Raw genomic sequence first — 24477 nt, 5'->3', positions numbered from 1 at the left:
AAAGTTTGTAGCATGTCAAGCAGTATATTCTCAAGTAACTGATAGTCCCATATTTATGTCATTTCCTTCCTAGGGTTACCGGTACTGGGCTGGGATAGGAGTCCTTCAGAGTTGTGAATCTGCTCTCACTCACTACCGACTTGTAGCTAATCATGGTAAAAACTTTTTACTAAAGTAATGTTCTTGACTGTCTGTGTACTTCTGTATCATTCAACTGGAACGTACTGAAGTCCTCCACAGTAGTAGTATAAATAGAGAATTCCTGCTTTAAACAAGTTAGTCATTTGATTCTGCATTGTGATATGCTATTTTTATCTCTATTGAAATATTGTAGAGGGTATCAAAGTAATTAATTCTCTTGAGTAACAGCTTGAACCTCTGTAGTCATCTGGTTTTACTAAGTTATAGTGTAACTTCTGCATTGTAAAAACCTGTCTGAAAATTTATTTCATCTGTTTTCCAGTTGCCAGTGACATTTCCTTGACTGGTGGCACAGTGGTTCAGCGAATTCGCTTAGCAGATGAAGTAGAAAATCCAGGAATGGCAAGTGGGATGCTAGAAGAAGACTTGATCCAGTATTACCAGTTTTTAGCAGAGAAGGGAGATGTACAAGCACAGGTAAGATTCAGTTCACCTGATGGCATTCAGACATTTTGAAAAATTACAGGAGCAGCTTTATGAAATACAGGAAGACTTTGGAGCTTTAGTGTTCTCTTCCTCCAGAATCACCCTGTTTGCTATGTCCCCATTAGTTTTTATGGTTTTGACTTATATTTGTGTTTAAGGTAGAACTTGGACAGAAAATAAAATTTATTATTTTTTAATTAAATCCAAAATGTTGCAACTTTAGTATCTTGGGAATGAGATTTTGGCTTTCACTAGAAACTAGCCAGATTATTTCAAAGATCGCTTCAGATGTTGTGGAGGAAGGCTAGATATAAAAACTGGCCTTGACAAAAGATTTCAGTTTAACTGCTCCTGCTCTTGCATGACTTCTGCATCCTGCAGGCTGGACCTCTTTTACACACAGTGCAGGAGGGGAAGATGCTAAAAGAGGCAAATTGTCCCAACACAACTTGGTCATGCATGACTTAGGCAGGATTCAAATGAACAGTTGTTACTTTACATCTAGGACAGGATGTTGCTTCTATCTAGGATAAATTTCCATTTAGACTAGTGTGAAAAAGTAGGACAGTACTGTAGTTATTGAAGCAAATCTGTGCCTTCAAACTTTGTGGCATCTTAACTCTGATATTGACTATCTTTGTGCATGTAATTAACTCAACTGTATCTCTATTGCTAGAAAAAGGAAGTTCCAAGGGAAAAGTAACTTACTTGCAATGTAAAATCTATTTTTAGGTTGGCCTTGGACAGTTACACTTGCACGGGGGAAGAGGAGTAGAGCAAAATCATCAGGTACCTTTTCTCTATACCTCTGACGCGTATTACACTAGGCAGAGGGGGAGAAAGTATAGCTGAGAAAGCAGTGATGCAAAAGGGTATAAGTACCACTCCATGGTATATAACAATTTCAATAGCTTTGTTCAATAAAGCTTAATCTTTATGTGGTTAAATTCTGTGTAGAAGTAGAATAGGAATTGGCAAATTTCACCAATTCTAAACAGGGTTTGATGGTACAATAAGAAAGTAAAATTTCCCTGTGTAACTTGTGCATAGTAATAGTTGGAGTTTGCTGGTTTTTTCCCCCTTCTCATTTTTGGAATACACTGGTTAGAGGGATTGCAACTTAATATTGCAGTTATATAAGTGAAGAGCCCTGTCACATATATTAAATTAGGTGGGACTGGTAACTTTTATCCCCAGAAGAACTTGGTAAATCTACCAGCCTCTACTCCATTTGCAAGAAGTTACTCAAATCATAATGATGGTGATTGAAACACTTCATTTCTCTTTACAGCGAGCATTTGAATACTTCAATCAAGCAGCTAACGCTGGCAATTCCCATGCTATGGCCTTTCTAGGAAAGGTAAGAGAGACACTCTCAAAAGTAAGAAAACTGCCTTGCAATGAAAAATAGCAAATGTTTCCTACACTCTGATATCAGGCACTCTAAAACTTGAATTCTGGAATCTAAGTCTTGCCATTTAGCTTCTGGTTTGAATTTGTCTGCAAGATTTGAGTGTTGTAGTCTGTTATGTCTTGTCTAAATTTACTTTAGGAATTTTTGGGTTTTTTTAAATAGTGCTTGAATTAGTGTTTTTTGTTTTTTAATCAAATAATTAAATATCAAAATAACCTTTTTCTGTGGTGAAATTCAAAACTCTAAATAGGCAACTATTCTTTTCCACACAATGTATGGGAAAAGCTAGGCTTCTAAAAGTTTGCCCAGCAGGAAATAGTAAGTCGAAAAAGGAAATGCAGAGGAAATTCTTCCAGTTTCATTCTGTGTAGAGAATTGAGGCATCTGAGTCAGAATTGCTGGTAGGTCTGTACTTTACACTAAAGCCTGAATCTGCCTGCAGGGTGGGCTATTGTTTCAGTTATCTCAGATTTAAGGCCATTTTGTCTCAGGGCAAGTCGTACCTGACCACTCTGGTTGCCTTCTATGATGGTGTGAAAACAGCGGTTGACACGGGAAGAATGTCTGATATCAGCTCTCTAGACTTATGTAAGGCTTTGGTCCCATACAACAGCCTTGTCTTCAAATTGAAGAGACATGGATTTGAAGGGTGGAATGTCTTGGGGATAAGGAATTGGCTGGATGGATATTGCCAGAGAGTTGTGGCTAATGGCTCTATGTCCAGGTGAAGGCTGGTGCCCAGTGGGGTCCCTCAGGGCTCTGTCTTGGCACTGGTGCTCTCTGATACCTCTACCAGTGGCACAGACAGTGAGATTGAGCACAGCCTCTGCAAGTGTGCAGATGACACCAAGCTGAGCAGTTCAGTGGCACAACAGAAGGATGGGATGCCACCCAAAGGGACCTGGACGAAACTGAGAAAGTGGGTCTGTGAGAGCTTCATCAAACTCAGTAAGTCCAAGTGCAAGGGCTGCATCTATATAAATATAGTGCAGACTGGGAGATGAAGTCGCTGAGAGCAGCTTTGTAAAGAAGGACTTCAGAGATCTCATGGGTAAAAAGCTGGATGTGACTCAGCAGTGTGCACTTGCAGCACAAAAGGCAAACAGCATCCTGGTCTGTGTCAAAAGAGGATTGACCAACAGGTTGAAGGAGGCAATTCTCCCCCTCCACTCTGCCCTCATGAGACCCTACCTGGAGTACTGTGTGCATGCGTGCAGTCCTCAGCACAGGAGAAATACGGACCTGTTGGAGTGAATACAGAGGAGGACCATCAAGATGGTCAGAGGGGTGGAGCACTTTTCCAGGCTGAGACAGCTGGGATTCTTCAGCCTGGAGAAGAGAAGGTTCCGGGGAGACCTCATTGCAGCCTTCCAAAACCTAAAGGGGTCTTACAAAAAAGAGAGAGCGCAACATTTTGCACAACAGATAGTGATAGGACAAGGGGGGGATAGTTTAAAGCTGAGGAGATATTCAGGTTAAATATTAGGCCAAAGTTCTTTAATCAGAGGGTGATAATGGCAGTGGAACAGGTTACCCAGAGAAGTTGTGGGTGTCCTATCCCTGGAAGTGTTCAAGGCCAGGCTGGTTTGGACCCTGAGCTTACCTGTTCTAGTGGCTCACATCCCTGCCCATGGCATGGTAGTTGGATCTAGATGATTTTTAACCCAATCTGTTCTATGGTTTTTAATTCAAAACATGGTTGGCAAGCTGCTGGCCATGATGATAATGTGTTACTACTTAGAAAGTATTTAGGTCACTTGTGTGAGATCTGGATTGTGGACTACCTTCAGCCTCTGAGGAGCTAAATCCTTATTACTCGATTTGAGTACTTCTAAGGTTAGGCTACAATAAGCACCAGCTCTAGCTCATCTTTTTCAGGCTGTGATTGTAGTAGAGGATACAAAATTAATGTCCTTAAGGCCTAAAAAGATAGTATAATGTGCTGTCAAAGGCACCTGGCAGAAGAAATTGCAATTCCTGCTTTCTCTGTTGAAGTGAACTGTGTTTAGTAACCAATTTTTACTTTGTTTTCACAAAGTTTTTGACTGCCAATACAGTTTCATTTCTACTGGTCTCAAACATACCATCAGGGAAAAAATCTTTTCACTGCACACACTGGTAGAAATTAAAAACAAAAGGTATTGTCAAAACTTTTGATTTTTATGGGTAGTACATATTCCATTAGAAAGTTAAAATTTCTCTGAATTTTGCAGCAGAGAGATGTATTTTCTGCTTCTGGACAAGTTTTAAAGATTATTCAGTAATGCAATAGTCAGAATAATCTAAGTACTATAAATCCCTCTCAATATGTAAACTGAAGATGCTTCATGGTCTTCATGCTAAACTGATTACTTTAGCTTTTCTTCAATAATGGCTTTCTCTTTCAGATGTACTCAGAAGGCAGTGATGTTGTACCTCAGAGCAATGAAACAGCCCTTCAGTATTTTAAGAAAGCTGCTGATATGGTATGAATATCTATAAGGTAGAACTACAGCATGGGCACTAAGAAGTTGATTAACTCTGAAATGCTGCAAATACTTTGTGTTCTTCCATGTGCACATACCTACTCCTACTCTCTGTTCCAAATTAATTAGCTCATAATCTTGCTTGCTTAAGATATCAAAAACTGCTCTGGCCATGATACATCATGAAGCTGTGTTCAGTATAAGGAGTCTAACTCTCATGAATAGATTCTAACTATTTCATCAATGTGAAATGCTGTACACCTAAATAGTCTGCAGTTCTGTGAACTGCTGGTGTTTGTTAATTTGAAGTTGGCACAAAAATTTACAGTGCTTTTGTTTTGTGAATATGTAATAGTTTTATACCTCTCATTTCATTGGACTATTTGCTTTTTGGGGTGATGTTTTTTGATTATGTTAATCCCTCATATGATCTATCCATTATGGTGGTGTTTGTACCATTAAAGCATGAGTAGTCCTCCAGGAATGGGGTTTAGCATGTGAAACACAGTGAATTAAGTTCTGAAGGGACTGTTGTAAGTCTTGTTCTTATATTCCTCATGGTTCTTATATTCCACACTCAGAATGCTGTTGTGCATCTCTGTGCTAAAATGAGGATTTTTAGTGACATTAAATATGCACAGTAGACTTTCATAACTAATACTGAAAGTTTTTCCCTTGTTCATCAGGTATAGTTACTGAATAAATGCTGTAAATGTAAATGCTGTTTCTTCCCTAAATGAGGGAGGAAATTACTAGGGACAAAAAATTAATCTCTCTTGAGTACTATATGTTTGAATGATGTTAAAAGCATACCATATTTGAAGAATGTAGGTATAGGTTTTGCCTTTGATTGCAGAAGTGTTTTTCTGTGTTTTCAGGGTAATCCTGTTGGACAGAGTGGATTAGGAATGGCTTACCTCTACGGAAGAGGTGTTCCAGTGGTAAGCTTTTGACAGTCGTCTTTCTAATCATAGGTGATTGTGTGACTTTTTGTTGTCAACAGATTTTTTTTTTCTCTGGAGGGAAGTACTGTAGAAGGCTTAATTGTGAAAATTTCTTTTTCCCTGAAAATTCTTTGAGGAAATCTGTTATATTCAAAAAATGTGCTATGGAATTAGGATGTTTTTTTCATAGCTGCTAGTTTTGCTCTCAAAATTTTGAAAATGTGGTTTAAACTACTAGAAATGCATAAGATTGTGCATTTTAGCAGGAGATTTGAGTTCGTCTACAATTTTCTTGTAAATTAAAGCAAATCTCTCCCCGTTTGTGTCTCTTGTGGGTGTGGATGAACACTTTAAAACTTTTAATTAGTTCATTTGTTTTATTGCTTTTCCCATAGGAAGGTTTTTTGTCAAATGTTATATATTTAGCTATGCAAAGAGATACTCTGAAGTTCAATTAGCCCAAAGCTGTGTTCTATAAGCAGAACAGAGCTTCCATTCTGTTAAGCATAACTGTTCATAGCAATGCTGTATGTGGATGCCAGCTTTGAGATGGCTGCAGAGTTTACAGCAGACTAAATATCATTGTAGTCTATTTCATTTTTTGCTTCCAGATTTTGAACAAAGGAATATTTTCACTGGAAAATATTGCTGTAATTTTTCTGTAAAACAGTTCTGTCCTTTCACATATGCACGTGCATATTTTCTCTTAAACTTGGGTGCATTGCAAAGCTCTAATGACTGGACCAAATCTTCCTGCAGAACTATGAGCTAGCCCTGAAGTATTTCCAGAAGGCTGCAGAACAGGGATGGGTTGATGGACAGCTTCAACTAGGTTCCATGTATTACAGTAAGTGGCATCAACATTTGCAGGTCTAAGCACCTGCCCTTTCAGCCACTGTTCACTAGGTGGCATTAGAAGTGTGCATACACTGCCTGTAGAATGCGCTTACTATATTGAATTTGTATTTCATTCTGTGTTTTCCTAACATTTTCACAATGCTTTTCTAGAGTAATTTTAAAGAGTACTGTAATTCATACAATGATGCTTTTCAAGAGGAATGAATAGCAATGATTTAATCTTTCTTTTAGATGGCATTGGAGTCAAGAAAGATTATAAACAAGCTTTGAAATATTTTAACTTGGCCTCCCAGGGTGGCCACATTCTCGCTTTTTATAATCTGGCTCAGATGCATGCTACTGGCACTGGAGTGATGCGGTCCTGCCATACTGCTGTTGAGGTAAGGTCACCCATTTACAAAGGTCAGTAATACTGATTTGCAAGAGATTGGCTGTAATCACATCAGCCTGTATAGGACATTTCCAGCAGTGACTGCAGAGTCAAGGCTATCAAAAGGAAAAGTGATATGTTTGCAAACTTGTTTGTATTTCATGAGAAAAATCTTTGGATTTTATGTTATGTCGGGTTTGTATTTCCTTTATTAACTTCTAAGAAATTCAAGTAATGTAATACAAAGCAAGCAACAGTAACTTAAAAGTACCAAAATCTTCCTTTATACCTCTAAGTGACAAAACTAAGATACTAAATAATTCTGTGTAAGCATCTGAATCTTACAAGTTACTATCTTTACTTGCTAAGAATCTTACTGCTTGCTAATCATCTCTCTGCTTAGGCTTACTTTAAGATTCAAGTTGCTATCTTAAACAGTGGAGTTTGCTTGTCATGTTTCTCATGTGAAATATAAATATTTTGAACAGGCATCAGAATGTTAAAGTGTTACTTCTCGCAAAACCTAAATTTTTTAAGTTCCTGACAGCCAATGTCCTCCCCCTTCCTCTTTTCCTCTGCAGTTGTTTAAGAATGTATGTGAGCGGGGGCGTTGGTCTGAAAGACTGATGACAGCCTACAACAGCTATAAAGATGGTGATTCAAATTCTGCTGTGGTTCAGTATCTTCTTCTGGCAGAACAAGGCTATGAAGTTGCACAAAGCAATGCTGCTTTCATACTTGATCAGAGTAAGAATCTAAATATGTGCTGAAAAGGGTTTTTCTGGAAGTGGCATGTTAGAACTTTAATGAAGCTCTTGCCCTCTTTCCTGGTCTTCATGTTGGAAAATAATCAGTTTTCATTTTCACTTCTAAGGATGACATCATAGACATGCATTTAATTTATGACTTACAGATTTTAAAATGGCATAGACAGAGAGTCTTTAGAAACTTGCACACTGCTAAAAATTTTCTTCCCTGGATTTCATGAGCATAGTTGTAAAAGTAGGAATTGCACTAGGTTGTTTTTTCTCTTGTAATGCATTTTCTCAGCACCTTCTTTGTGTAACTGTACTGATGCTACTCTTGAAGCAGGGCTAAGGAGCTGGTTCTCTTATATTTGAAAAAGAATTTGTCCCACATATCTTGCTGGAACTAGATAGCTAGAACTTGGATTTATTAGAATTTGAAGTCATTGGGAGACAATGGAAATACAACGGCAAATCTTTCTAGAAACTGCAAAACTCAGTATTTTAAATTTTCTCTATACCAAATCTAGGTCTCATTGCTGGCTTTATATCTTAGTATTGGAAGCACCTATTTGTGGCTGATGGGTTAATCTAACATCTTCATTTCCAGTTTCTCAAAGGTGTCTGAGTGAATAAGATACTGTACCTTTAGATAAGGTACAGTAATCACAGTCTTGGTTCGAAGTGCATGCTTGCAAAGAAACAGCATTTTTCCCTATGTTAAAACTCTGATTGTCATTACTCAGATCTGCATCTCCACTGGAGATTGATTTAAAATTACTTGGTTTTATACAGAAAATCTTTGTGTCAGCTGTGGGTAGTGCAGCTGAAACTATAATTACAGTAGAAGTTCACATAATAAATCCATTGAATTGTCTGAACTCTGATAGTTCATGAACCTTTAAGTTGTGACATGAGCAACTTTTGAAATAGCTGAAGCATAGCCATGTAAAAGAGAGACTGCAGTCTGGCTGGTTAAGGAGTTTAAGCCTTTGTTTTAGCTGACTAGTCCTGGATTTCAGATGACCCAATTATAACAGGTTATACTTCAACCTTGTATTTGTCAAAGTCCAAATTATGTGCTCTTAAGACCTGTATTTTCTGTCATTCCTCAAGTATGCATCAGAATCTCCTACAACTGGAATGGGAGAGATGCTTGGTAAGCCATAGTTCAGAGTGAAATTATATAGTTTGTTCCTAGCTCTCTTATGTGGGCAGAAAAATGGAAAGGCCATATAAATGAAAGGGGTTTTTATAAGTTTCAGATGAGTTGAATCTTGTTTGTTCTATAACACAGATTGCTTCAAGTTTTTAACTTATTTCAGCAGACTGAAGATAAGCAGGGGTTTTTTGTGGTCATGTGTGCATAGACCATAGTTGTATTTAACTAGATTATTTTCTTCTTTAGAAGAAGCTAGCATAGTAGGAGAAAATGAAACCTATCCCCGAGCTTTGCTTCATTGGAATAGAGCAGCTTCTCAAGGTATGTCTGTACCTCACAATTCTACTCTGTTTTTGTCTTGAGGAATACATTCAGTGTAGGTTTGCAGCTGCAGTGTGAGCTGTGGGTGGGAGGAGCCCGAGGCAGGGGGCCATGAACTGCTGATGTTTTGCATAACAAAGGAAAAGGGGGCCTGTGGCCCAGGCAGGTGAGGAGACACAGCAGGAGCTAACGACCCCAGACTTAAATATAAACAGATTGTGAGGGTATAAAAGCCCAGGGATTCCTTTGTTTGGGATTCCTTCTTGGAAATACAAGCTCAAGCTGGTTTTTGTATTACTATACCATTATTGAATTGTTCAAAAGATTCGGGCATCTGAGACCCTGCTCTTGGAAACTCAGGGTCAAACTGGTAAGGAAAGCTTGTTTGACTGTGTGAGTACAAGTAGGGAGTCAAGCACCCATCAGCCCTTGCAGCCACCCATGGAGAAGGGGGAAGGAGCTCCAGTCCCTGCAGTAACAGTGAGAGTGGGATGGCCAGAGGTCACATGGTCAGACAGGAAGGTTTCCTTAACATTTAATAGAGCCATTAAATGTCTGATTTCATGTTTTGCTACAAAATATGTGAAGAGGGAAAGTTTACCTCTTCCTGTTCAACAGAAGTTGTATCCCAGGTAGGGTAGTTGGCATTCTTTGTTCCATGGTTAGCTATAGTGTCATTACAATATCCTTGCAGGTCTCAGCCTTTCTGTGATTCTGAAGGCTAAAAGGACTAAATACAAATATGTGTTTCTTTTGCTGTTCCATATGGAATTGTAGAGCAGTGTTAAACAACATTAGCAATGTTTACACTGACTTTTGTAAAAATATGTCTGCTTGGAAAAATAGATCCAAAATCCTTAAGAGTAAATTGTTAATTTTTATTATTTATAAGAAATGCAATTTCCTATTCAAACTAAGCAGAGTCCATGATGAAGAATGCAACCTTGATGTCCAGACAACTGAGTTTTAAACTCTGGTGCTTGTGATCCTACCCTAAAATAAGCAAAAATTAACTTTATGATTAAATATCTTGAGGTGTCTAACTTCTAAATGGATGCATCTGCATCTAGTTTTTGACTTTAGAGTAACAGTACCATGCAAGTTGAGACTTTCAAGGCTTTTAGTTGAAAGTTAAGAAATTGAGATGGTGACGTGGATGATGAGACGCTATTTTTCAAGTTTCCAGTGTCACTGCTTTTAAAAAAAAAGTTAAATCTTTTAAAGGCCACATAGCAAATGGTTTTTGTTTTTTCTGTAAAAAGGACTGATTATGAACATGTTACTAGTTTTCAGTTGATACCACTTCATAGCAATAAAAATTTTGGTAAGATTACTAGGAAAAGGTCTTAGCTGCAAATAGAACTTGGTTATGTTTTGGTTAGCTGAACCAAATTTAAAAAATAAAAGCTGTTTATATGAGGGGGCAGTGAAAGATAAAAGTTTGTACAAACTGTGAAAAGTAATGCTAATGCTCCTATCTTCACAGGAAGCCAAAAGGGTTTCTTTGCCTAACTATTTTATCCCTTTTTGTTGTTTCTTGTTTTACAGGATATACTGTTGCAAGAATTAAACTTGGAGATTACCATTTTTATGGCTTTGGTACTGATGTTGATTACGAAACTGCATTTATTCACTATCGACTGGCATCAGAACAGCAGCACAGTGCTCAAGCAATGTTTAATCTGGGCTACATGCATGAGAAGGGATTGGGCATCAAGCAGGTGAGTAAGCTGTAGACTGAGAATCTGCTTTTCTCATACTTTTGCCAGGCTGCTCTCAGTAATGCCAGTTATGTGCATTTTGGACAAGAAGTAAAATCTAATTTGTGTGTATCTGCAGAAAAAGTTAGAAGCTCCACTCTGCAGCAGGCATACTGTAATGTAACTGAGAAGAACTGCTGCTGCATATTCCTCTAAAACTTGGATTTTCTTAGTCTCTTATGTTTCTTGTGGTGTTGGAGATGTCAGAGTACTAGAGTTACTGAAATATTTGCCTTGGTTTACACTGAAGAGGTTGAATATGTTATTACTAACCTGTTTATTTTAACTGATGCTAGAATTGAAGTTCACAGTTTCATCCTCAATTTGAAGCTTTCCTTTACTTGTATATTCAAAGGTGAACATATCTCAGGGAAAAAAAACAAAAAACAAAACTATAGTTAATCTTTCAAGTTCTTCAAACCTGAGCTTTGAATTTTCTTAACTTTAGGACATTCATCTTGCAAAACGATTCTATGACATGGCAGCTGAAGCAAGCCCAGATGCTCAGGTTCCAGTCTTCCTAGCACTTTGCAAGCTTGGAGTGATTTATTCCTTGCAGTACATACGAGAAATCAATGTAAGTAATGCAGTATTAAAAGAAAACAGCAGATGTGGTTTTCATTTTTAAATAAAGCTCAATTTGTAATCTTACTTAAGTAGAAGTATTGCTTGAGCCTTCTGCAAACTTAGGATATATTTGTTTTCTACTGTTGCATATTAAGAAAGGCACTGAAGCTTTCATTCCTATTTCAACTCTGTGAAACTGAAAATGTGCACAGACACTGCTCTTCTATGCTGCTCTTCCTTTGAAGACAATTTCTCAAAACTGCTTGACTGTTCTTATCCATGACCATCTGCTATCAAAATGAAGCAGATTTAACTGACATAATTGCTCAGGGGAAAAAAGTATATCCCTAATTCTCACACTGTTTTATATTCAGCTGTAACAACCCCATTAAAGTTGTGTTTTATCTCTTTCGGGGGAAAAATATATTTGTATTAGTGTGTTTCTACTGGGAGATGGTCCTGGAAAAAAAATTACCTGGAATTAAAGGGACATATTTCCAATATTTCTCAGTGTTCTGATATCTTACTGCCTTTTTGGATTAGTTAATAAATTAAAATAGTATGGAAGTTTATTACTACTTAGAGCAAATGCAGTTTCAGGCAATTTGGCAAAGTTTGAAAAATTATAGTAGTCTTGAGGCTGAGGACAGTCAGTAAGTTAGTCAGACACATACCCACATAGCACTCACAGAAGCTAGTATGCAGAACACAGCTTTTCCTAGTTTTAAGTCTGCTGCTGCAGATTTAAATTGGCAGTGACTGTGTAGTGTCATCAGATACAGCAGTGAAGCATCAAAGTGTGTATTGGTTAATCCTTATGCAAATGAAGTCTTAAAAAAGGACACTTCAATCTAAACTAAGTCACTTCAATTTCCCTGTCCATTACCTGCACAAATCTCAGCATTATACCACATAAGTGTCCTGAGGCTTAATGCTCTGTTGTTCATGGGAAAGCCACAAAACTCCACTGTGAGAACTTTCATCTCTAAAATAGAAAAAATAAGTAGCTCATTGTATATAGCATGGCCCTTAATCCTAATTGTATTTTAACTTCTGGAAGGTAAGTGTCACTGATGTGATACTATTTTTTCAGAGAGGAAAAGAACCACTAAATTTTAAAACTGGTACTTGTACATGAAAAGTTACAAGTCAAAATCCATCTAATTTCCCATTTGTGTTCTTTGATGTGATGTGGACTTTTTCTTTCTTAGATAAGAGAGGTGTTCTCACATATTGATATGGACCAGCTGCTGGGGCCTGAGTGGGACCTCTACCTTATGACTATCATCGCCTTGCTCCTGGGAACAATTATAGCTTACAGACAAAGGCAACACCAAGCAATTCCCAGAGCAGCAGGACTGCGGCCAGCTGTGCCTCAACAAGAACCGCCCCCAGAGCATCAACCACCACAATAGCAACAGGAGCCTCAGTCAAAGAACTGGATTTTTCCAAAAGGAACAATTTTCATTGTGAATTAGGACTTTGGATCAACAGTCCCTCCCCCAAAAGAGGCACAAAGAAGTTTAAAAAAAAATGTTTGAAAGCTGCTTAGAATGATGCCTTTTTTCAGGGATAAGAAAATAATTTTGAAACTGATTCGAATGTTATTTCAGTGCCAATGGAATAACACTATGGCTTTTTTCATGGAAACACAAGAGTGCTACTACAAAAATGTTGCCTGCTGTATCTAGTTCCTCTTTTTTCAGAGTCCTTTTCATGTCCCAGAGAGACAGAAGTCCAGCAGTGGAAAGTTTTTTTTCCTGCTTGATAACAGTTGACCTTTATAAAAGTAATAAATTTATGGCCAATTTAAGTCCAAGACGCTGAACTATATTAAAATTCTGAAAAGATTAGAGCTGTTAGGAACTTAAATTCTGACCTGCATCCCAGGTATCTCTATAGTCCTTATTTCATTTTTTTTTTAATATTTCTTACACTTTGGTCTTTTAGGCTGTGTTGGATGGTTTAACATAGGTTATTGATAAACCCTGTAAAACTAAGCCAGCAAACATGCTGCTCTCCATTTGTGCTTTTTTGTTTTGGATATTTTCCTCCATTCCCCTTAGACAGTTCTCAGCAGTGAGTATGTAGCCCATGAGGTGGAGTGGGGCAGATTGGGTCTGCAAAGCTGGCCAGTTGAAAACTGTCCACACAGTGCCCAGATCTCACATACTTCTAAAATTTTTCAGGAATCTGTGTACTTTGCAGTCCTTTATGACATGAAACTGTATTGATAGTGTTCCTAAATTGAAATTGTCTTAATTAAAGAGGCTGAGTCTAGATTTCAGAAAGCACCAGTATTACTGCGCACACGGAAGAATGCAGAGAGCCAGAAATCTCAGTGAATTAGCTGACTTCCTTTTCGATTTGGAAGTTCTGTGCTTAATTTTCAACAATCCTGTTAGTGATTTGCACTGCAAGAAAGAAATGTGTGTATCTCATGCATGCATCTGCTTAATGCATCTACAAAAAAGAGCCACAAAAATGCATCCTCTCTACAAAAGGGTGTGGGCTTATGCCAGTGATGCTACTCCAAAGCTACAGGGGTGCTCTGGCTGTCACCAACCTCTCTTGGACCTGGCATAGAGGAAAGTCACAGTAATGTTTTTGGCCTTGCCATCTCAAGGGCCCCTTGGAACAAGAAAATCCAAAGAGAAAGAAGACTAGTGGCTTCTTGATGCCACCAGGTCAGTGTAAAGGCCTTTTAATGAGTGTAAAGAATGTGACCTGTGGACTGATGATTTAAGACTGCAAGAGGAATCTTCACTTAGTGATGATTATCATTGAACTATAATTTCTGGGGCTAGGGGTGGGAAGCAATGGCAGAATAGTTTAGAAGCAGGAAATGCAGAAGTGTCTGTTCTTATTTACCAATAGTAGTTAAATATTGGTTTCTGTCCTAGCATTAAACCCTCTGGATATATTATCATAAAGTTGAATGAATGCAAATAAGGAGGCTTTAGCTGCTTTCTGACAAAAGCTGTTGTGTTTAAAGGGTTAAGGGCTTCTTTTCATGCCGATGTTTTTGCAGTGTATTGGCAACAATGTATCAATACCCTTTATTTAGAATTGAGATTTTGGTGTGGTATCATATTTGGTACATTTGCAAGGAGATCATTGCACAATAGATCTCTAGTTTGGGATAGAGGATTAGCAATCCATTCTTTTGTAAATGGAAATGTCACACATGACTAGTATTAAAGATACTAGTATTACAGGTAGAATTCAGTACATCACAATGCTTATGCTGGTCATATAAAGACAAATCTTTAATTTTAGTGTGGAGGGTTGCAGCGTGTGGTAGAGGAATGTGGTTCAGTTGTAATCATCATTAGCAGATGAAACAGTATTGAACTTAAATGTAGTGTCTTATATGTACAGCATTCCCCAGCTGCATTTCTAAGATATCTGTGATTTCTGAACACTCCCTCTGAAATATTTTGCTACTGTCGTTTAATATCTCTTTTTAGCTTGGCATGAGTAAATTAAAGATTATATGGAAAATGTTTTTAAGTTAAATACCATTGATTCATTGATATTGACCTCCTAGGCAATTTAACAATTCTGTTACTGCATTATTAAAATGTTTTGATTGTTGATCTGTTAGAACTAAATTCTAAAAGCTCTATTCTACTTGCACGAGAATCTCTCATCACTGCTGCTATATGACAGTCTTATAGATGACTTTCAGTGAATCTGATGCATTTTACATCCAAGAAATCAGCAGAACAAAACAATTGAAGATCAGAAAGTTACTTCATTGTTAAAAAAATGCTTTTTGAAGGAGCAATAAGGAAGTCTTTCTCCTGCTTTTTTTCCCTTCCACCAAATTACTACCACTAACTTTTCAGATGACATTCATTTGAATGTGGTGGTAGAAGAAAAAAGGTACTTACCATAAATAATGGCAAGTTAACTCAGGGATTAAAGAAATGAGTAAGTTTTCTAAATCAGTTAGCTACACCATGACTTAAGTTTTTTTGACAATCCCTTACTACTCTCTTCTGAAACTTGCATTTTGAGGAAAGTATATTTAACTCTTACTAGCAATATGTTCCTTGTTGTGCACTCAGTTAGTCAAGCATCTTGTTCCAAAAGAAGCTGAGTTGTTTAGTTTACTGCAGTGAAGTACTTTTCCCTTTTGGTAGTACACAGGTTATCTTATAGTTTATATGCAGGAGTATTTTAGAAGGGAACCTGGATTTAAGAGAAGTCTTTCTGGATGTATTCAGCATGGTTTGAATGAAAAAGTTGTATTCCTTGTGTGTAGTAACATAGGCCAGAGTCTGCCTGTTTGACCTTCATAGACACATGCTCTTCTTTGCCTGCACAGAAAATGGAACTACAGAGCAGTAAGTGTTACTGGTGGGATTTTTATAAGTAGGAGAACCGTGGGAAAATATGGAGAAATGCATTATTCTGCATCTCAAATTATTAATCAAAGACATTAGCTGTTCTTGCTAGTTCAAAGAAATACTGAACTATTGAGAAAACAGGATTTTAGTTCATCACTGGTGAAAATTGTCCCAGAGCTATCTGTTGAAATAACTTTCTTGCTTTATATTGTCCATGATGGGACAGTGTAATAGAAGGTAGGGCCTTTGATACAAACATCCTAGTGAGACTCTTGTGAGATAGTTTTACTCACTTTTTAATCATCTTCCATAAGTCAACTACTCTTATTAAAAAAACAAAAAATTATCAAATGTTTTGAGTGAAGAACATTGATATGGCTTGTGAAAGGACTTTTAAATACTATGCATTATCTAATTTCCACCTATTATATGCTAGTTTTGGCCTATAAAAGGGGATTACACTCACCTTTGCAAGTTGCTTTCCATTTAGATAGGCAACAATGAACTGAAATTCTATTTTTGTTTCAGAGAATATTAAACTGAAAAGATTTAGTTTGATTCGAACTACTGCAAATGCATATGGCAAATAGGGACTATTGGGGGGAACCCTTTGTTTTTATCAGCTACAGTTCTTTAAAGGGTCTTGTAGGAGTTTTGTAAATTTATTTTGTATTTAAAATCAGTATAAAGGCTGGTCAAATGTAATATAATTGTGTAAACAAATTCTGTTAATAGAAAGATGTACAGATTCATTTTGTACTGTATCTTTAATCTTGTGAAATAAAGATACCACCTGTGTGGTTACCCTCAGTGTTCACAGTGGTTATGATAACAGAAGATGTGAATTGCTAGTCATATGCACTGGTATATGCCACTGTTCAATGCATCTCTTCCTATAAGGATTCTCATACTTTTACTTCCATTACTTAGAAATGGCAAAAAAGGGGGAATGAATCATGATGCACTTTGTCTTCAGTTATGCTATAAACTTACCTTCTGTCTGTATATGTGTGACAGTTGTATATAGCATTTGTACCATGTCTGGTAGACACAGAAGTGCTGTGTGAGTCAAGAGTAGTGACCAGTAACTAGAATTACTACTGCATCTTCAATACTGATGCAGGGATAATTCAGTCAGGTGGAACAGATACTGGAGGAGGGACTACTCCAAGCTGACAAATCTGTTTGCTTTTCAGGCCATTTTTGACCCATTCATTCCTTCAGGCTCCACCTGTTGAGACCAAGTCATCCCTTGTTAAATTCAATAAGTTGGTGGGCTTTCCAGTATGCTTGTTCATTGGAGAGAAGGAAAGTAAGAGCAGTGGGGGAGCAGTAATGGCTAGAAAAGGCATCAATAGGTAAGTGATCCTGAGCATCAGCCTAAATTACATATTTTTTTGAAGTATTTGGAGCCATTCCATGAATGCTCCTGCCAATAGCACTTGTTGCAGGTAAAAGCAGAACTGTAGGTAGTAAACCCAGCTTGAGTTTGACTAACAAAGCTCAAGCTTAGCGAGGTCAACCCTCACCTTCCAGAAAAGTCCATTGTTGGAGGTACAATTGCTGACATACTCAGTTGAGGTGGGGTCAAGTATAGATACTTGATCTTATTGGTAGCCTGTAGTCAGTATGGAGCTGTGTTCTGAGTACCAGGTAAATATGATGTAGTGTGGGAAAGTGAGGATTTCTGTTGTTTGTTTGTTTGTTTGTTTGTTTGTTTGTTTTAAAAAGCTCCAGAATAATGTTCATTGAAAACTAGTATATTTTGTTTGGTTTTGGTTTTTATATTGCTGTATTCTCTATATTTTAGACTTGAGAGTAAAACCAATTAAAATATTATTAGAGAATATAGTTTCTATACCTACAAGACCTGTTAGAATAGAATGTGTTATTTGGTATTATGACAAAATGTTCTTCCTCTTCTCTAAATTGTCACGATCTTAATGGATTTTCTGAATCATGACTTCGATTCCTCTTTTTTAAAGAAAAATTGAGGAAAATAGCCTACTTATTGTCAAAAGTCTTCAGACAACTGTAATCAACTTCTTCTAAAGCCAAGGATGAGGGAGGGCAGTGTACCATCTCTCCAGATAATGAAAACTGTAACATGTAGTCTCAAATTTTATTTTCAGAAAGAAAACTAAGTGAAGATGGAGTACCATTGTAGTTGCACTTCAGATAGTAAGAGATGTCATTTGGCTTCCACAGAGATGGGTTGCTCACATTTTCATTTCTTTGGTATCCAACTTTTTCAGCTTTCCATATAACGTGGGTTGCAATTCCTTATTTTTTAAAATAACTTTGAAGAATATCAGTTTTTTTGCCTTGCAAAATACTGAAATCATAGCTCTTCAGTTCTGCTGTCATTTTCTATATTCCTTATTTTTTATATGCTTATTTTTCTTCATTTTTCCTCCTGAACACAGGCTGTTCTGTCAAATTTGTTGTTCCAGTTCCCATCTGTTATAAATGTGGCTCCATTTCTGTACAAGAGCAATATCAACTTTTTTTTTTTCTTCTAATTAACTGGTTTGCTGGGGGGGAAATAATGTTTTACCTGGGGTGTGTGTTTGTAGCCACAAGGCTACAATAATGGCAGCTTGGATTTGTTAAATACCTGATGTCTCAAAGATTGGGAATGGATTAGCTTCTACACTTGGAGTCACTGACATATCTTCAGAAAACACATGTATGTATGTACACACACATACACAGAGATCTAGGAAGTCCTTGGTTGCAGCTTCAGAAACTTAAAAAAATTAAATAATTCAGTACTCTTATTTCTCTCGTATTTGTGGAGCAAAAGTTCAAAATTAAAAATCACTGTAGCTTCTGGTAAGACCTGTTAAATAATTACCTTCCCATGACTATTAAAACATTTTTTAGTATGTAAACCATTCTAAAATGTGCCAGACTGTCTCCCAGCATTGTTTGGAATATTATGTACGCAGCTTCCAGGAGGGTGGCCTCTTTTGCTAAGTTAAATCCATACTTTCTTAGAGTATAAAATCTTTCTTATTAAATAAGTGAAAATGTTTAGCAGCTGATGATGAAGAAATGTTTTAAAATTATTTTTCACTGAGATCATCTGGTGCAATATTGGACCCATCCAAATAGCTTGAAAACTCTAATTGAAAATATTTTATGTTTTTTGTTTCTGTTCAATCTTACTTTAATGTTTGTTAGGCTCCAGACTTCACTAAATACTGAAATTCTATTAATTAATGGCATTTTAGGCACTTCTAAATAATTTATTATTACTGCTACTACTATTTGGAAAGTTTCCCAGATGTTATCAACAGCAATTTTAAAGGAAAAGCCAATTTGCATTGCTAGTATTAAAAAGGGATATGTGATAAAGTCTATGAAGTGTGTTTGATTTTCAAGTCTTTATTATAGCTGATGTTAAAATTACTGAAGAAATATGTAGAATGTTCCAGTTTAAGGGTTATAACTTTGCATTATGAAAAAGATATTTCTTGAGCAATCATCCAGCTTTGAATTCAAAGGGTGATGGCCTGGTGAGTTTTCCAAAGTGATTTTGTTACCTTCATTGCTGGCGTTGTGAGATCAGGAGTACTTGAGTTAATTCTTTTCAAGTTGTATTTAGTTTCATCTCTAGGTTATAGGACTGGACAGTCCATTAGGAAGAATAGCCACAAAAATACATATACATTTTCTTGTGGAATCCACTGTTATGATAATGTTCAGCTGTAATTGAATAACTAAAGGTTTTCATATTTTTTTATAAATAATTCTGTGTTTGATTTGGTTGTTGAAATCCGGGAAACATTGCACAGAAGGGAGGTGACTCTAGTAAGAATTCAGACCCGGTGAGATAAATGTGGTGATCTCACTGCACGCAGCTGTGTTGGCTTTTCCTGCCTCTTTGCTAAACTAACAGTGTTCTGAGTTCCCTGCTAGGAGTCCAGTTTTTTGGAAGCCAAAGACTGCAAGTAGGTAGGAACTTCTGAAAACAGCAAGAAAGAAGGATTTCTTCATTGATGAAATCTCTCAACTAACAAACTGAATGTTGTATATTACTGTTTCCCTACTCTTATGCATATTCACTGAATAGTTCCATAGAGACACAAAAAAATACTTCAGGTTTTTTGCACATGTAATTACAAAAAATTGGCTTAATTATTATGCTTGGGATTACAAACCCCAAAGAGTTTACTCTTGACTACATTTGTCATTCTTAGTTCAGTTCCAAAAGATAGATTGATATGAAATACTTCTAGATGTTTCTGGTGATACTAGTTCAGCATCATGAAATACAGCTCTCATGTTTAGAGTAAACAGTTTGCAAATAATCCTTTGGCTGAAAACTGAAAAACTCTATGGTAAATACTGAAAATTAATAGAAAAGTAAACTAAAAATAAATCCCCTTTAAGATTTCAGATCTAGTGTGTCATTAATCTCATTTGGCACTGTGAAAGGTGCTAGAACAAACGATATTCTGTCATTTTAAAATACTAGTCCATATTTTAACACAGCAAATAAAATATTTATTTCCACTGTCTCATTGGGATTTCTAAATGCCAAATCATGAAGACTTTCTTGCAGTTACAGAAAAGGAAGCTTTCAACTTGCATAAAATGAGTATGTTTGATAAGTCTTTATAAAGCTCTCTCTATGCTTATATTAAGCATTTGATGCTTCCAGATTTCTGCACTAGCCATTACACTCCTGGCACTGCTATTATACAAATTCTTCAGTTGCTCAGATTGCAGGCAGAACAAGCTCTGCAAATACTGGTAATTTGTTTTGCTGCTATAAGGTAAAACAAGGGTGTCTGGTAATTGAGAAATGCCTTTCTGTGGGGAAAATGTCATCTGTGAAGGGGAAGTGAAGGTGATGGCTTGCCATGCTGAAAATAGTGCATTTGTCCCAGCAATATTGGTTTTAAACTAATCCTGCCGTTACTAAAGCATGCAGTTAAACAAATTTCTCCTGAAGTATATGATCTTCCTGGCTGTGGCAGCTGGAGCAAACACCACTCAGGTGTGTGCACAGGTCTGAGGCAGGGAGCTAAGCAAACACTTTTGGGCATTACACATTTATTTTCTTTTACTCCTCTGTGTGTCAATAGCAGCTCACTGGCTAAGAAGTAGCACTCCTGTGAGACTCCTTTGTTATACAGTCTAAAGAAATATGTGAAGTACAGACTTAACTGTGGAAGCAGGTCCAGATAAATAAAATCTCAATGCTTCCATATTCCATATCCACTTCTGAATTGAGCCTCTGTTGGCACATCACTAAGGGTTGAGTCACACTGCCTCATTTAATATGATGAAATGTATTGAATTCTGTTAACTGACAAATTTAATTAAATTTGCAGTAAAGTTTGCATGAGAATCGTGGTTTTGTATTGGAAGAAAATAGCATCATTTTCCAAGATATAATGAATTATTAATATCTTTATCATTAAATATTAACATTAAAAACCCTAATTAGCTGTCAAGTTGAAAGAACAAAAAGTCAGGTGATGTGTATATTCAAAATAAATTAGAATTGGGACCACTCTAGCCTTTAGTTACTCAGTACATGTGTTTATAGAATTTCATATGCTCTAACCTTGTAGAGTCATACCATAAATATATCTTCAACATCAGTGAAAATATCAAGAATATAATGTTGTATTTTTATGTTTAATGTGATTAATATTGTCATATGCTAGAAAAATGGAAGAATATCATCTCTGTTCTTCAAACCCAAGTTATTTAAAATAGGCAAATCAGACTTTCTGGAGTATGTTTGATTTTTTTTATTATTATTTATTTTTTTACAATTTTTTCCCCCCCCTATGTCTTTACTTTGGTGGGGATAAATGCTCAAGTGTATTCTAACTTCTCTTTCTATTGTAGGAACAGAAGGGTTCAACCAGAAATTGAATATACTTATTTAAATAGAATAATTTTGGGTTTGACTCTCTACTGTAATAAAATATTTCAGTGGAAAGGACCTATAGTGGCAATTAATTTTACTACCTGACCACTGCAAAAAAATATTTTCTGTGATTTAGATTCTGAGAAAACTTGAAAAATATAAGAATCTGTATCAGGTATGTTGCCTGCTACTCCTTCTATTGCAGATTTTACTAGTAAAAGAACTTCAGAAATATAATGCAAAAATTTCTTCCAAGTCCAAACCAAATGATAGCAGTAAGCAGAGTTCTGTCATGTTATGGTAATGATGTCATAACTTGGATGGAATAAATAGTGTAAGAGAATTAAATGTTGTAAAACATGTTTTTACCCCCCCCCCCTCCTTTTAAATAGGATGCTTAATACAGGAACTTCAGTTTACCTCAGAAAAAGTAGTTGGTGCTAGAGGAAGTTTAAGTCTGGTGATCTACATAAAAGGAAAAAGTGCTAGAAAGTGTAATGTATTATATGCGAGCCTTTTTCCTTTAATGATTTCTTAAATGAGGAAACATCCCTTTCCAAAAATGGAAAACAGATTTCTGGTCCTAAGTCTTAATTTTAACCTGATTGATGACATTTCATTCTTTGTGCTTTAGCAGTGTGAGATACAGCAACCACTGCCACTGTTGGACTGTTTGTGACAGTGTTTGTAGCTGCTGTTGTGACTGTATGTTCAAATACTGTTGTGAAAAGTTAAAAAGCAAAAGAAGAAATAGGGTTCACGACTTGACCAAAACCAGGGAAGGATCGATGACCTTCGAGTCTCTTTCTAGCCAGGATCTTTCACAGTACAGTACATCAGAGGTCAATAATGTTATTCTGGATCCTGGTTTTATTAAAGATGAGGAAGATAAAGGGAAACAATGAGAGCTAATCTGTAGTTCTTTTAGCTCATTAAAAAATCCTGAGAAGAAACAAAGACACTAATTGTACTTGAGTTGAACTATTCATTTCCTCGTTGAATTTACCCTGTACACGTATAAATGAGTGGGACAACCAGCCTAAACCGATTTGGGCCCATGGGCAGATAATTCAACTAAACATCTTCCAGGTGATTGGCTTTGTCTGGGCAATCGACATCTGCTGCTGGATAAGACAGCAGTTAAAGGAAGTCTCGTTTGGGAATGTGCAAGTTGTATGGGGTTTTCTCCCAGCCACCTCTAGCTGGCACTCGCGTCTGTGCTTTGGGACCCGCCATGTCCCGGCTGTGCCCTGGGGCTTTGGGCTTCGGTTCGAGTGCTCTCTGTACTGCGATCCCCACGCTACTCTGGACCAGGACCCCCTTTGAAACCCCTTCACTCAGGTGGACAAGATGTGCTAAGCTCCGGAATGTAACATCAGTTGTAATTACATGGTTATCTTACACTTTGCATTGGAGATTTTCTCAGTGTCTGCACTTCAAAAAAACCTCATAATTCACACGGAGAAGAATAAAACTGCAACTTTTTTTTTCTTCTTCTTTTTGCAGCCAGTCTTCATTACTGTTTAAGGCTGTTATTACAATATTTCTTGAGAATGTTAAGGTCGTTAATATTTCTCAGCTTGCAATGTTCAATTTTTAGGAAGCTCTTTGGTGACTTGCTTCTCCCTCAGCTTCTCTGAATCTGCTAATGGATGTGAATGTACACATCTGTGCTCACGTTTGGGCTAACGATGCACATGTTCATTTTGCATAAACTCTCTTCAGCTGGAGTCTCGGAATTATACTGGGGTTAGATGTTAATTCCTCCTTAAAGACATTTCCATATGCAGATTGCTTTCTGAATTATTTAAAGAAAGAAATACAATTTCTATTATTAGGTTTGTAATGCTCTTACAGTTTAACATCTTAAACACAATTTGGTTCATAGACATTGTATTAACTTTCTTATACCTACCTAATCCCTAATCCATGAAATTCACTAAGATCCAAAAAAATAAGAGAGATGCCTGTTAATTGGTGTTAAGAGTGTGTACACGAACAGATAGCTAGCGTTGTATTTAAGCATGCCCGTTGAATAACCCCGAGCAGAGGGCTATTTTGTTTGCATTAGCGACTGTTATTTGCACATTGCTATTGATTTTTGCCGTGGGTGAGCGGAGACGGCAAAGTCGGCGATGCCCAAGGAAGCTCGAAGGGCTCGTTCCGGGAGCCCCTCCGCCGCCACCTGTGCGCGGGGCCGGGCCGGGCCGCGCGGGGCGGGGCGGGGCGGGGCGGGGAGCGCCCCATGGCGGCGGCGCGGCCGGGCCGGGCCGGGAGCGCGCCCACAGCGCCCGCCGCGCAGCGAGCCCGCCGGTAGGTGAGTGGGGCTGGTGGAGCGGGGCCGTACTCTGCCTTCCGAGCGCCGGGGAAAGGGGCCGCGGCTCGGGGCTGGCGGGCGGGGGACATCACAAACTGGAGCGCTAGAGCGAAGGCGGGTGGCTCTGCTGGCGGAGCCGGGGCTGCCCCCCGGTGCCGGCGGAGCGGGGCCCCTCGGCTGCGCGCCCTGACTGAGCCGAGGTCCCCTCCGCGCTCCGCCGGGCCGTGGCTCCGCTCGCAGGCGGACCATCGTACCGATGTGGAGCCGCTCCCCTGGCAGCTGGTTCCTCTCGGGGCCGTTCTCCGCGGAGGGGGCTGTGCCGGGCAGCCCAGCAGCCCCGGGGTGCGAGCGGGTCGCTGCTGTGCGGCTGCCGAAGGGTTAACGCTCGCTAGCAGCAGCACGGGGAAGCTGCTCGTATCCACCTACCCCTCAGCTGCTCCCTCTAATTACTCATGGTTTGGATTTTTTTCCTTGCTTGGGACCGCTGAATTGTGCTGCTTTTGAAACGTTTATCTGCGGTTCGGATAGTGCAAGGCAAACAAAAATCGCTCGCTCGTCTTTCTGTTGTCGCGTTTGAATACGCTATGTAAATTGTAGGTTTAAAATGCTCAAATTACATATTTTGGTGCAAAGTAGATTTTTGTGTTGATACGCGATCAGCCTTTTCTCTGCCCATTT

At 37.9% G+C, this 24477-nt stretch overlaps 1 protein-coding gene across 2 annotated transcripts in view; it reads left to right on the top strand.

Annotated features, from left to right (window-relative positions):
• Positions 1-16393, top strand: part of SEL1L (SEL1L adaptor subunit of SYVN1 ubiquitin ligase) — a 31089-nt gene extending 14696 nt beyond the window's left edge. The window contains exons 9-21 of one of the 2 annotated variants that reach the window (XM_079309902.1): positions 74-155; positions 464-618; positions 1360-1416; positions 1919-1987; positions 4429-4506; positions 5385-5447; positions 6210-6297; positions 6540-6688; positions 7260-7425; positions 8833-8907; positions 10456-10628; positions 11116-11244; positions 12446-16393. In XM_079309902.1, the coding sequence (XP_079166028.1) occupies positions 74-155; positions 464-618; positions 1360-1416; positions 1919-1987; positions 4429-4506; positions 5385-5447; positions 6210-6297; positions 6540-6688; positions 7260-7425; positions 8833-8907; positions 10456-10628; positions 11116-11244; positions 12446-12649 (1488 nt within the window). In that variant the 3' untranslated portion in view covers positions 12650-16393. The remainder of the gene's footprint in view (positions 1-73; positions 156-463; positions 619-1359; positions 1417-1918; positions 1988-4428; positions 4507-5384; positions 5448-6209; positions 6298-6539; positions 6689-7259; positions 7426-8832; positions 8908-10455; positions 10629-11115; positions 11245-12445) is intronic. The other variant, XM_079309903.1, reaches the window with a different exon arrangement.
• The last annotated feature ends 8084 nt before the right edge of the window (positions 16394-24477 follow it).

The sequence above is a fragment of the Erithacus rubecula genome (genome assembly GCF_903797595.1).
Source record: "Erithacus rubecula genome assembly, chromosome: 6".
NCBI classification, from domain to species: domain Eukaryota; kingdom Metazoa; phylum Chordata; class Aves; order Passeriformes; family Muscicapidae; genus Erithacus; species Erithacus rubecula.
Note: the sequence above shows the minus strand (reverse complement) of the source record. Positions and strands in the feature narration are given on the sequence as shown.